Raw genomic sequence first — 14,427 nt, 5'->3', positions numbered from 1 at the left:
ACTCGTGAACAAACCCCGAGATACTTGAACTCCTCCACGTGGGGTAAGGACTTTCCTCCAACCTGGAGATGGCAAATCACCTTTTTCCGGTGGAGCATCATGGCCTCGGACTTGGATTTGAATGTTCTCCAAACATCTTCCAACCTATGATTTTGCATGATAGGTGCCCTTTAAAAACTAAAAGTTTACTCTGAAAGTTTTGCAATTGTTCTGATTAACCAAAACAAAAAGACTTGCATATCTCTCAACGTGTTCAGATTTCGTCAGCACTTTGCTGTTCTGAAACCAGCAGCAAGAGTGTGATAAAAAGAGGAAGCGAGAGTCACAGCACCTCCCAGCTTGAGCTGGATCACTTCCTCCCCAGTCTAAGTTGATGCTAAATGTCTTGTGTTGTTGAGAGTCTTGCCAAGGCCATCTGCCTCCTACAGTAATGCTGTATCGAAAGTTTTGCGAGGTACAGGGCCGCTATCAGAAGGTGAAAACCTTGAAGGTAGAAGAGGTAAGCTGAAACTCAGCCACTTCCTCTGGTTTCTGTTGACCTTCTTTTTTTTCTCTCTTGTCACTTCTTGATATTTACAGTTTCAGATATGGTTAACTCCTTAGTTGCCTAACAATGGAAACATTGCTCATTGTGCTTTATGGTCACAGTGATTGTCTTTTAAACGCATTTCTAATAGTATTCTACAGTATTCAAGTAGGGGTTTTATTGCAAAAAACAATTCTATTCAAGTCGCTTATTGTCAATTACTTGCTTGTTGTGCTGGATGATCATAGTGATTGTCTTTAAATGCATTTCTAGTAGTATACCTAGTGTGTTTTAAATAAGATGCACACTTAAAATAATTATCATGTTTTGAATGCTCATCATGATTGAAATTTAAATAAAGGTATCTATCTATGATAAAGGTTTTTATTGCAAAAAGCAATTCTATTGAAGTGGCTTACTGTAACTTTAGTCCTATTTTTACAAGTAGGAAGCTGAACTTTGTTACTGGAGAACTTAACAACAATTGAGAGGATGTTTGCGTGCAACACTGTGAAAATGAAAATGTGGTCCATATGAAATCGTCATTGCATTTCTTTTCTGCTGCATGAAATCATTAACACTTCTTGTATTGTTGTCAGTTTTATTTTGCATACTCATTAACTACAGATCCAATGGTGCATAAGTTTGCCCTGTATATTATAGGAACTTGCATTTACTCTTATGAAACATTAATTTGTTTCGCAGAAATGCAATTACAGTAAATGATGTTCAGTTTAGGTTAATAATAATAATAATTTCTTACATTTATATCGCGCATTTCTGGACACTCAAAGCGCTTTACACATTGGGGGAATCTTCTCATCCACCACCATTGTGTAGCATCCACCTGGATGACACAACGGCAGCCATATTGCGCCAGACTGCACACCACACACCAGCTGATTGGTGGAGAGGAGACCGTGATAATGCCAATTATGATATAGGGATGATTAGGTGGACATGATGGAAAAATGCCAGTGGGCAAATTTGGCCAGGATGGTGGGGTTAAACCCTGCTCTTTTTCGAAGGACATCCTGGGATTTTTCATGACCACAGATTGTCAGAACCTCAGTGTAACAATCTCACTGGTGTAACATCTTTTTCGAAGGACATCCAGGGATTTTTCATGACCACAGAGAGTCAGGACCTTGGTGTAAGGTCTCATCCGAAAGACGATGCTCACTGAGCAGTATAGAGTCCCCTTCACTATACTGGAGCATTAGGACCCACACAGATTTCAGGTTGAGCGCCCTTTGCTGGCCTCACTAACACGACTTCCTGCAGCAACCTAGTTTTCCCATGTGGTCTCCCATCCAGGTACTGACCAGGCGCAACCCTACCTGGTTTCAGTGGGGGACCATGTGAAAGTTGCAGAGAGCTAGCTGCTGGTTAATAGGTTTCAACTGATGGCAATGAACTGTACTCTGCGTATTAAGACCCAATCCCAAGTCTGCACCTTTCCCTTACCCCTAGTCCTCGATTTGCGCATTCACCTGAAGGGGTAGGGCTGTCCCAATTCTTTTTAGCTTGAAGGCATAGGGTTTAGGGGAAGGGCTAGATGTGCGAGTTCACATAGATTAATATAGCCATAGTGTAAATGCACAGTACAGTTATGATCTTATTGCCACATTATATTATTATGATAACATGATATCGATGCCTTCAGTAATTTCCTGCAGATAAATGTGTTGAATTAGCTGAAAGTGAATTAAAGATTAATTTGAAGGGGACTTCAAAAGAGCCGACTCTTTAAATCCGAACAAACAAAACTTCCAGTAGACTTCAACTACGGCTATTGCTATCAAAAATAAAACCCCAGTTATGTTTAAGCAGGGTAACAAGATTGAAGTTTAAGACATTAGATTTAGAAGTATGCACAGGCACCTCCTTTATACAAAATTAAACTTTATTGAATAATCTAACAGAAACTAACACAAACACACATTCATAAAGGTTGTAGAGGAGGGTAAAGAAGGAAAAATAAGACTTTGAGAGAGTGTATTGATGTAAAACGTCAAATTTTGTAAAACCAAACCAAGCGAACCAAAAATAATCAATTTAACCCTTTGATTGTTTCTTTAGGGTTACATTTAATTTACAGCAGTTCAGTGGTAATCTGGAGGCGTTACTTTCATTCCTTGTGTGATGTGAAGGACTCTTTCTGTTAAACTAATGTTCCTACGTGGTTAGTTGGTGGCCGGCTGTTTGTCCTGTGGGGTTGAGTCTGTCATTTCAAGTTTGTTAGGCAGCAAAATGACTAGTCGTGTGTTGTCTTCTGCAGCGTATAAAACTTAACTAGACTAACTCTTGATGGAAAAGAAAGAAAGGTATCAGAGATGGAAAGTTTGAGTCTGTTTTCTCGACCTAAAGAGAAGCTGTCCTGAGCTGGAATGGAACAACTCTTTCTCTTTGGGACTGTGTCGGTTCTCCTTCTTCTGGAGTTCTCCAGTGTTCTCTGGGGGCCGGCCTTAGAGTGCTTTCACACCTACACTTTTGTAGGTGTGAAATATAAACCCTGACACTCTGACCAACGTGAAGAGAGTTTACTCTTACGTGACTTGTTTTAGCTCTTTTGGTCCGATTAGAAACTTTGCAGTGTGAAAGCGAACCGCTCCAAGGGCAAAGAGCAACAATGTAACAATTGTAATCTCTATTTCGGAACAAATGAATTGATTCACAGGTGTAAAAGCACCCTAAGTCACCAGCTTTTATAAGAGTGGTCTTCTAACACCCTCAGGTTGACCAATAAGAAAGTTATTTTCCCATAGGAAGTTTTATGGGACTTTGTTGGGAAGCTTGCTGATTTGCATATGCATTCTGGATGACTGCTGTTGAAGATTGTATGTTAAAATGTTAATATGTTGCACACATATTAACATAAGAAGTAAACGAACGTTCAGTACACTAGATTAGCTTCCCAGAGACATCAAACATGAAGTATCTACAGTCTTGTTAGCTGAGTTAGAGTTTAACATTGATTGCAGGAGGATTTAAACAATAATATTAATATGCGAGCAAGAGACTTGTTGCAAAAACATCTGATTAAACTCACAGAGGGAATAAAGGTTTAGATTAAAAGCATAAGTCTTAAGCAAGAAGCGTATAGGAGCTTGAGCATGTTTCTGTCCATTTCCAAGCGGATTCTTTTCTTGCCGTAAATATCTTGGAATCGGATTACAGACAGACCATCCAGTCTTTTCTAGAAAGGAGAGGCTGATGGTGTATTATTTGTTAAATAAAGCAAAATAATTATGTATCTGATCGGCCACATCTGCAACATAAATACCAAAAAAATAACACAACTAGAATAACTACAGCAGTCACCATCGTTAATCTTATATGAAGTAAGAGACTGTGATGACGTGTGTGGGTGTTGTTGTGCTGTACCATTTCTTAGGGGTAAATTTTGAAGCCCTTCACACTCTGTTTCAAGGGCCAAGCGGTAGGGGTACAAAAATAGAATTAGGATTGGGCCTAAGTGTTGACCAGTGTCAGCTATTGTAATATGTCTTATTACTTTTTTGACACAGGAAAAAGAAAAGGAAAAGAATCGCGAAAAAGACAGAGAGCCCAAAGAGAGAGAGAAGAAATCAGTGAATGGGCACCTGTTTACCGCAGTAAACTCTCTGCATCCGGCTTTGTGTCAGCAGTGCAATAAAACGCTCAACACTAAAGATGCTGTCCACTGCACAAGTAAGCATCTTAAAATCTTAAGTTTTTATACTAGATACTAGATTTCTAGATTTCATGTTGACCTAATGGGTGCTTACTGAACCTCGAATGATGTGGGACAAATATAATGTTTAAATGAAGTGGATCTTTGATGTTATGTATGACTAAAGAGGAGAAAAACACTTTTGAAAGGGGGTTTAAAGATGTCAGAACTGTTGTGTCACGCATTTCAAAAGAGTCATTGCTCAAAAAATAGGAAGCTGTTCTGGTAGCATCATTCACTTCCTCATGGAGCTGCTTAAAACACAAACTGATTCATCCGGGGAGAAGTTTTGTCTGCATTGTTTTGTTCTTATTCCCCTCTCTATTTGTTTTAAATTTCTCTTTTCTGATATCGCATGTATAACAGCCCTCTAAATAAAATCTATCTATCATTCTATCTTTATGCATGTCTGTATATCCATCTATCTGTACAGTATATAATTTTGTCTGTATGTTTATCTGTAGACAGTCTTTCTGTCTTGTTCAATTGTTCTTTCTATTTAGTGCTCTATCTATCTATCTATCTATCTATCTATCTATCTATCTATCTATCTATCTATCTATCTATCTATCTATCTATCTATCTATCTATCTATCTATCTATCCATCTATCCGTCTATCTGTCTATCTACCTGTCTGTCTGTCTGTCTGTCTGTCTGTCTGTCTGTCTGTCTGTCTGTCTGTCTGTCTGTCTGTCTGTCTGTCCGTCCGTTCTGTTTTGTTCTAGCTAACTATCTGTCTAGCATGTGTCTGTGTGTGTGTGTGTGTGTGTGTGTGTGTGTGTGTGTGTGTGTGTGTATATATCTGTCCGCCCATCCATCCATACATGTATGTCTATCTGTCCATCCATCCATCCATCCATCCATCCATCCATCCATCCATCCGTCTATCTGTCTGTCTATCCATCTAGCACTCCATCTAGCCTTCTAACTAGTATTCTACCTGTCTGTCTACCTGTCTTTTTAGCATTCTGTCTTTCTAGCGCTCTGTCCATTTTTCTATCTACTGTTCTAGTTATCTTTCTATATAGCATTCTATCTCACGTTCAGTCTGTCCGTATGTCTGTCTGTTCGTCCCTCCGTCCGTCCGTCTGGCATTATATCTATCAAGCATTCTATCTAGCATTCTGCCTGTCTGTCTGTCTAGTGTTCTGTCTAGCATTCTATCTTTCTAGCGTTCTATCTATTGTTCTAGCTATCTATCTGTCTAGCATTCTACCAAACGTTCTATCGTCATGTCTATCTATCAGTCTGTCTGTATCATTTTGTCTGTCTGTGTGTCTATCTATCTATCTATCTATCTATCTATCTATCTATCTATCTATCTATCTATCTATCTATCTATCTATCTATCTATCTATCTATCTATCTATCTATCTATCTATCTATCCGTCTATTTATCCATCTTTCCTGTCTGTTTAATTATCTATCCGTCCATCCGTCTGTCTGTCCATCTGTCTGTCTGTCTGTCTGTCTGTCTGTCCATCTGTCTGTCTGTCTGTCTGTCTGTCCGTCCGTCCGTCCGTCATTTTATCTAGCGTTCTATCATTCTGACTGCCTGTCTTTCTGTCTGGTGTTCTATCTAGTGATCTATCTATCTAGTGTTCTATCTATCATTCTATCTTCCGTTCTAGCTATCTATCTTATCTGTCCAACATTCTAGCCAGCGTACTATTTGTCTTTCTGTCTGTCTGTCTGTCTGTGCGTCTATCTATTGACCTAGCTTTCTATCATTCTATCTATTTTTCTAGCCATTTAATATAACGTTCTATCCAGTATTGTATCGTTCTATTTGTTTGTCTGTCTGTCTGTCTGTTTGTCTATATCATTTTGTCTGTTTGTCTGTCTGTCTGTCTGTCTGTCTGTATGTCTATATATCTAGTGTTCCGTCTAGCATTCTAGCACTCCATCCATGGATCTATCTATAATTCTAGCTATCTATATAGAATTCTATCTATTCCATTGTCCTATCTGTCTATCTATCTGTCTGACGCTCATCCATTAAACAAATACTTTTTTTTTATTTGAGGTTTGAAAGTGTTTGTGAATACAGTATTTTCTCCAGGAACCATATGATGATGTGGTTTTTCTTCCTTAAGTCTTGCTCTTTAAGACAAATCTGTATTTCCAGAGCTCGTTGGCATGTTCCCGGGATTTAATTTGTGTGCTTGGTGGAGTTTCCTGACTGGAAAACTTCCTAACCCTAAACCCAACTCTCTTTACCACTTTGACCATGAGCCAGAATAGCAAACACAATGACTTCCATTAAAAGTAAATCAAACCATTGCGTTTGGTCATATACAACAACAAAAAAAGTACATCTTTGCACTCAGAAGACGATGTGCATATGCTTTGGTAGCAAAATGAATATGATTGATATGATATGAATGATTAATAATGTAATATTTATGTTGCGTATTGCAGAAAAAGCACTTCCTAATGTATTTTACTTGCATGCTTTTCTACAGATTGCAATATCAGAGTTCATAAGAGTTGTAGAGAAAACATCCCTATTTGCCTCAAAAGCAGAATGAAGGTTTGCTGATTTTTTTTTCTTCTAAAATGTCATATTATGTCATTTGCACATCCAGAATTATATTTTTATTGTATTCTCTTTCTTTCTTTGTTTCATAAATAGCAGTTTGCAATACCAGAGTCCACCACCATGCCTGTCGTCACTCTACGAACAAAATGTATGTTTGTTTATAAACCGTTAGCTTTATTTCTCTTTTCATACTCATATTATTGACATCAGCCAATCTGAATATTACTTATATGATTTTTTTTGTAGCATCCACGCTTCGGGAGAGACCCTGGTCTGCTATCTTTTCTCCAGAGGAACATTCTGTGATCATTCCATCCAGGCGACCCACTAGTATTATGCCCTTCCACAGCAGCAACCTCTCCAAAAGCATGTCCATCAACAATATTGCAATGTTAGTACCTACTCAGTTACACCGTGTAGACTAATAGAGCTGAACAATATCGATACCGCAATGTGTGTATCTGCAATTGTCACATTGCAGGATTAGATTGTTTATTAAAGATTGAAATATATATTTTTATATATATATATTGTTTCTATCTATATAATGTTGCTCATGATATTTTACATGTAATTGTTTAATTTCTTTATTTGAATACTGTTAGATTCCCCAGTAAACCATAAAGCACTATTTATTTATTTATGTTAATTTATTATAATTTATGCAGATCCATTGCATAGAAAAGGACTAGTCAATCTAGGTTAATGAAAATTTCCAAATAGAGCTATTCAAACTTAATATACAAAAAATATATACACACACACTACCTGATAAAAGTCTTGTCGTCAAGCCCAGTTGTAAGACCTTGAACTTCTAGACTTGACTTGATCATTTGGAAAAGTGGCAGAAGGTAAATTTTTCCAATTAATCATCTGTTAAACTTTTTCTAAATCATCACAAGTACTGCAAAATACCTATTGGAACCCACATTCTCACAGAAATCATCAAGTTTGGTGAAGGAAAAATCATGGTTTGGGGTTGCATTCAGTATTGGGGTGAGCAAGAGATCTGCAGAGTGGATGGCAAGACATTTGTGCTGCTCATTACATTACAAACCACAGGAGAGGGCAAATTCTTCAGCAGGATAGCACTCCTTCTCATACTTTAACCTCCACATCAAAGTTCCTGAAAGCAAAGACGGTCAAGGTGCTCCAATTGGCCAGCCCAGTCACCAGAAATGAACATTATTGAGCATGTCTGGGGTAAGATGGAGGAGGCATTGAAGATGAAGTCAAAGAATCTTAATTAACTCTGAGAGTCCTACAAGAATGCTTTCTTTGCCATTCCAGATGACTTTATTAATCAGTTATTTGAGTCATTGCAGAGATGTATGGATGCAGTCCTTCAAGCTCATGGGAGTCATACACAATATTCATTATTTTTCCACTGCGACTTTATATTCTATGTACATTATTTCTGTTAAGTGACAAGACTTTTGTCTAGGCATATTCTAGAAGCCTTTGCCTTTCATATAACCCACTTCTGATACCAAATGATCAACTAGAAGTCAAGTTATTGTTTCTTGATCCTAAAAATTGGATAGGCAACAAGATTTTTGTAAGGTAGTGTGTGTGTATATAAATATATATATTGCAGTAAACAAAATATTTCATTGTGAAATTTTCTAATATCATGCAGCTCTACATAATAAATAGGAACAAATAGGAATCCTTTAGTAGTATTGCATTTTCAAAATACAAATTAAAATGCTAACTCTTTAGCTGCTGACTCCTAAAGTGAGTGATGTGTCTGTACGAAGCACTTGATTTCACTGACCTTCTGTCATGACCAAAAATGCCTCATCCTCTTTGTGCAGGTTTGACGACATGCCTCTTAGTGGTCGGCGGTATCTATCTCAATCCACAGACTCGCTCCATAAACCCAATAAGGTCACAGCGTCCAATGAGTCTCTAGACGAAGGTGAGCGGACATATTTCTTTATTCTAGTATATAAGATGTGATTTCATGCCTTTTATGAAGCTTCAAACTGCTTGAGATTGTTAAGGGAAGTATGAAGCTGTCGCAAAAACACACTTATTCATCATCATTCTGTGAAGATTGAAGACGGGGCTTCATTTGCCATATTGACTGTTACATTTTTACCCATTCAAATCTATGCGAGCATCTTGTCTTGTGTATTCTATAGTAACAGTGCTTAGTTTGTGCTGTTCATTAGCACTGTTTACAAGAACCACATGAACAGTTATATGTGTCAGATATTTTAAAGTCCTGTTTTTTTGCTCAGGGGGCTGAAGAAGACTTTACGTGCATGCTCACAGTTTGTCTTTGTCTGTGTTTGTTTTCAGCAACACATATAGGTGTGGTATATGTATTTTAACCCAGTTGTCACGTTACCCATCTAGATGTAGATATTTATTGAAACTATGCACACTATGTGTATGGGCGTGGACTTTTAGGATGCATAAAAACATGAGTCCTTCCAGACACAAAACAATTGGGGGTGGCTCAGTGGTTAGGATTGTCGCCTCACAGAAAAAAGGTCGCTGATTCGAGTCCTGGCTGATAAACAATGGACTAGGCTGAAGGAAAATGAATGGATGAATAAATGAAGTCAGAGCTCTTCTGGTTTTCAATGTTATTTGTTTTGTGTTATTTTGTCTTGTGTATCTTTGTGTCTTGGCTTGTGTCTTTTTTTTTCTTATTATTTCTTATAAGTAAAAATTAAATAAATAGTCAATCTTTGACTTTTAGTTGTAATTCGCTCTTCAGATTTTTCGAGAATGAAAATTTCTAGAATAAAGTGATAATTGTTTTGTTTCTTAGTATTTTGAGAAATAATAATAAAAAAGAAACTTATTTTTGTTTTGCTTATTTGAGATTTTATTTTATTTATTTATTATTATTATTATTATCTGAGTTTATATTTAAAAATGTTTTTTAAATTTATATTTTACAAAATTATAAAAAAATAATTCTGAGAAAGAAGTCTTTGAAAAAATATATATGTGGATTTCTGAGAACATTCTGTAATATGATAAAAAAGAGAAAACTGTACCTTTTTGCCCATGCAGTTGCACCTTTTTATCCCACAATTACTTCTTAAAATTGTGGAATATACAGTATAGGATTATAATGTACTAAGTTGCATGTACGAGATTGAAAAAATATTAGTTAATCACTATGCCATTATTTTCGCTGCTCACTGCACGCAAAACAATGATCAGCTAATGAGAGTGATTGTAAACATAAGTAAGCCGATTGGCTGAAAATATTGTTAAGGGCCAATAGTTAAACGTGACTTTGACTTTAACTTGTGCATGGTGACTAATGTACACACCTTCGCTTGCACGATCCAGCAAGATTCAGCAAAAGTTAAACACTGATTATGGGACAGGTTTCCTTTTTTGTCATTATTGTCGGTTTCTTGTAGTTGTTTTATTAGGTTTTTCCCTTAGATTGAGTAGTAATGTAATTTATGTAGTAATGTACTTTTTTCCCCCCTTCACGGCTTTAGGAACTGAGATGGTCGACAGTCGGCTGATGGGAGATTTTGAAGCAGACGTTAAAGAACTGGAGGCCGACTCCTGGAGCCTTATTGTAGACAAGAAATATCTGAAACAACTCAAGAAGGACATCATTAAGAGACAAGACGTCATCTATGGTAGGACTGTGGTAGAACCAAATACATTTTAATTTCTTTATGACCTAAAGCAGTCACTGTACCTTTATTCTGTAGCACTATTTAAATGGTTGCAAAATGTGGCCAACACCACTGGTAAACCGTGCTGATGAGATTACTACAACTAAATGTGAAATAAAGATCAATCAAAATTGCATAGACCACTTTTAAAAAAAAATCTCTTTGATGTTAAAAATACGTTGTTATTATTATAGGTGGCATGGATTAATCTAGATTAAAATGGCTCATTTGAATTCTTCCGAAGGCATTCAGAATTTGTGAACTGGGCTTATCTCCTGTTTCTAAAATGCATCACAAACTGCTTGAGAAACTGTTCTACTATAATAATTGGTGATGAAATTAAATGATGTTTAATAAGATGTACTTGTGTTTACTAACTGTTTATTCAGTTAAACATGAATGTTGAACTGTAGGCCTACATAAGCTCCAAACAGCGATTTTGGTTACCTTAATCTGACTTAAGTCAGAACTTAACTAAATAGAAATTAAGGCGTGTAATATGCAGGTTTTAGTGGCATTATTGAAGTAAACACGGCGATCAAACTATTACCATCATGTAGGACTTTTTGCCATATTTTCTGAAAAGATCCACACACGCGGCTGTCAGTGAAGGACCGCGCACATACACACACACACACACACACACACACACACACACACACATCGTTAAATGCAGAAGTTTTTTTTTTTAATTTCCATTTGGAGTGCGTTATTAAACTCCATAACATTCTCACCAGTTCTTACTTGCGTCTAATACCCCAGTTTGTCATGGGGGCATGAATGAAATGTTCATGAATTAAAGTGAAACTGCCGAACTGCAGTTAAAGTCGGGCATACTGCTGATTTGATTTAGAAGGGCACTTTTTTTGTCAGACGGCTCACCGGTGAGATATACATCCGCGCTAAAATATCAAGGTGAAAGTCACTATAGCTTGCGTAGAATAGACCCAGCTCCCAAACCAACTTTGAGAATTGTTTAACGGCGATATTTTTTTAATCGCGCGATAAGAGTCTAGCGTTAACGCAGTATGTTAAAGCCGATAATGGCCCACCACTAGTTATTACTTTAAGTGATTTCTTTCTGCATAGCTGGTCATTTGGTTGCAAGGATGTTTTTTTGTCCTATTTTTTTCTCACTTCATTGAAAAAGAATCTAAAAAAAAATAACAAAAGTGCATAAATAAATAACAATAACAATTATACAATTATACAAATACAGTTTTGTGCGCTTATGCAGTACAAGTTAGGCTTCATTATTATCAACAGCTATCATGATGAAGCACTATTTAACATAAAAAACGCTAAAAAACGCAAATTTCAAACACTGCAGAATAGCTTGTAAATAACACAATCTGAGGTTCAGTTTAGAGAACTGCCTTCACACAGAAGGGAAGAGTCAGCTGTTAATGGTGTGACCATGTAACGGAGGCTAGCTTGTGAAAGCTCACTGTGCCAAAATTGCAGATTTGAGGTTGGTGTTGAATCAGAGAGGTTAACATTAAGACTTTTAAAGCATGTGAACGTTATACGAGTGATTTCGTTTGAATCCTAACTCAATTGCTATTATTTGCGTAATATTCTTCTGGTGAGCAGCTTCTTTAAAAAAAAAAGGGTGTTTCGGGAATAGTTTTATACAAGTTTGATACTTTATCTTGTGTTCATAAAAATGGGTATATATGGCCTTTATATCTGCGCATCGATAGATTTGCTCTTCAGTGTTTGGACTTTCAGCAGTGAAAATTAAACAATTAATTTCAGTGAACTAAAATGAACTTCAACTCTGAAAACTTGACTGAAACTGTTTCAATTTAGTAGAACTTCCATGTGAAGCTGCTTTGACACGATCTACATTGTAAACGCACTATAGAAATAAAGATAAATTGAATTGATATGAATATAGACCTTTTTTCTTGGAATGCAAAATTACCCATTATGCTTTGCGTGTATGCGCAAGGAGAATGCGAAGAACTTCCAGTCGGCAGCTGATGCGTGTAAACAGTCACATTTGGACAGCTTTGAAACGATACCTGCTTTTATCCTCTTTGAACTAATACTGTTGTCCATCAGCACCATCTCCTGGACTGATCATTTAAAGAAATGCGATCTAATAGGATGGAAAACAGCTGCTGTGAGGCGTTTTCCCCTCGTTGTCAGACGACATCTTCTGCAGTTTAAATGAAGCCTCGTCATCGCTAAAGTCAACATTTTCTCTTTATTTCAAATATATAACCAGCCCAAACAAATGTAATTCACCAAAATGTTTGACACACACACGTAGCCTATACTGTGCCACTGACACACTGATTTAATAACTGTGACAAAGTGAAAATATAGGATAGTGTCATTTCGAAATGACAGAAAAACATAAACCCTGGTGAATACAACACACCAAATAAAACACCAACGGCTCACGATTAGAATGAACAGCAAATCAGCCAGCAGAGGATCAATAACAAACTTTTATTGGTCATTTTTGTAAATTGCACGACTTTCATACCTGTTAAGTTTCATGCCAGTACTCTGGTTTGCTCTCTCTCTCTCTCTCTCTCTCTCTCTCTCTCTCTCTCTCTCTCTCTCTCTCTCTCTCTCTCTCTGTGTGTGTGTGTGTGTGTGTGTGTGTGTGTGTGTGTGTGCTGTCACACAGTATTTTTGACGGCAGACACGTGAACTAGGAGAATGTTTTTTTCATATTTCTGACGCGCTTGAATCACATGTGACAGATTATAACGGCTTTAACAGACACATTTCTAAGTTGTGTGTCACAAAATACTCTTGTTATCCATTAAAAACGTTATTGAAACCCATTTTCGGAGCGAAAATTACCAGTTGTACACGCTGTAAGCGGAAGTTTTTAGCATTCTACCGGAAGATGCTGGTCGCTATGGCGCACTCCATGCAGCAGCCATGAAAAAGGTCTATAGGCTTTAACCTATCTTTAAAAAAGTAACAAACAAGCAACGTAAGTTCATTTGAATGCGAACTGATGCAAATGGTTTAGAAGCAGCTGGCCAGTTTCCCATAGGAATCTTTAGCTTCTCAAATAGTCTTCTTCATCCGCCTCTCTAGATGTGCGTCTCTAAACATCCTCTCCTTGTCTCGATCCAGAGCTGATCCAGACAGAGATGCATCACCTGCGGACGTTACGGATCATGTGTGATGTGTACAGCAAGGGTCTGTTGATGGATCTGCAGCTGGAGCCCCAGGCGGTGGAGAAGATGTTCCCCATGCTGGATGATCTGCTGGAGCTGCACTCCTTTTTTTTCAGCGCTCTGCTGGAGAGAAAAAAAGAGGCCCGGCTGGACGGGACAGACGGATTCTTGATCCACAGGATAGGAGATTTGCTGGTCAGCCAGGTGAGGACATTTTATACGGTTGAAGTCAAAATGATTAGCCCTCCTGAGACATTTCTATTCTTGTAAAACTATTTTACAAGTGCTTTTTTACACTCAATAGTTTGAATAACAAATTTATGATAACTGATTTACTTTGTCTTTGCCATAGTTACATTTTAATGAATTTAAATTTACTCATTAAGTTTAATTATATTAAATTACCAATTTAACTAGTTAACTATTTTGTAAAACACTTGTATTCAGAATAATGTGCAGTTGAATTACATTAGGGCAACGTGGCTCAGTGGTTAGCACTGTGGTCTCACAGCAAAAAGGTCGCTGGTTCAAGTCCCAGCTGGGCCAGTTGGTGTTTCTGTGTGGAGTTTGCATGTTCTACCCGTGTTGCCGTGGGTTTTCTTTGGGTGCTCCGGTTTTTCCCACAGTCCAAAGACATGGGCTTTAGGTTGTTTTCACATGACTTGGATGGAGAGCAGGAAGTGATTCTTCTACATAGGAATAGCTGGCAGAAGATACATTTTTTTTTTCTGTTTTATGTTGTTTATAATTGTTTAAATCAGCCGAAATGATAAATGCCAAACAGCTTTTATAGGCCTTCAAAAGTTTTTGCTCATAAAGGGGGAAAAGTTTA

At 37.4% G+C, this 14,427-nt stretch overlaps 1 protein-coding gene across 9 annotated transcripts in view; it reads left to right on the top strand.

Annotated features, from left to right (window-relative positions):
- The window catches only part of LOC108190639 (A-kinase anchoring protein 13), a 95,147-nt gene that overhangs the window by 51,818 nt on the left and 28,902 nt on the right, over nucleotides 1–14,427 (top strand). For 7 of the 9 annotated variants that reach the window (XM_073908108.1, XM_073908107.1, XM_073908105.1 and 4 more), the window contains 7 exons: nucleotides 4,057–4,219; nucleotides 6,708–6,775; nucleotides 6,878–6,932; nucleotides 7,031–7,175; nucleotides 8,602–8,705; nucleotides 10,261–10,407; nucleotides 13,552–13,799. In XM_073908108.1, the coding sequence (XP_073764209.1) occupies nucleotides 4,057–4,219; nucleotides 6,708–6,775; nucleotides 6,878–6,932; nucleotides 7,031–7,175; nucleotides 8,602–8,705; nucleotides 10,261–10,407; nucleotides 13,552–13,799 (930 nt within the window). Of the gene's footprint in view, nucleotides 1–395; nucleotides 500–4,056; nucleotides 4,220–6,707; nucleotides 6,776–6,877; nucleotides 6,933–7,030; nucleotides 7,176–8,601; nucleotides 8,706–10,260; nucleotides 10,408–13,551; nucleotides 13,800–14,427 lie in introns of those variants that run through there. The other 2 variants (XM_073908113.1, XM_073908111.1) reach the window with 1 other exon arrangement.

Source organism: Danio rerio, chromosome 7 (assembly GCF_049306965.1).
Source record: "Danio rerio strain Tuebingen ecotype United States chromosome 7, GRCz12tu, whole genome shotgun sequence".
Taxonomy (NCBI): domain Eukaryota; kingdom Metazoa; phylum Chordata; class Actinopteri; order Cypriniformes; family Danionidae; genus Danio; species Danio rerio.
Note: the sequence above shows the minus strand (reverse complement) of the source record. Positions and strands in the feature narration are given on the sequence as shown.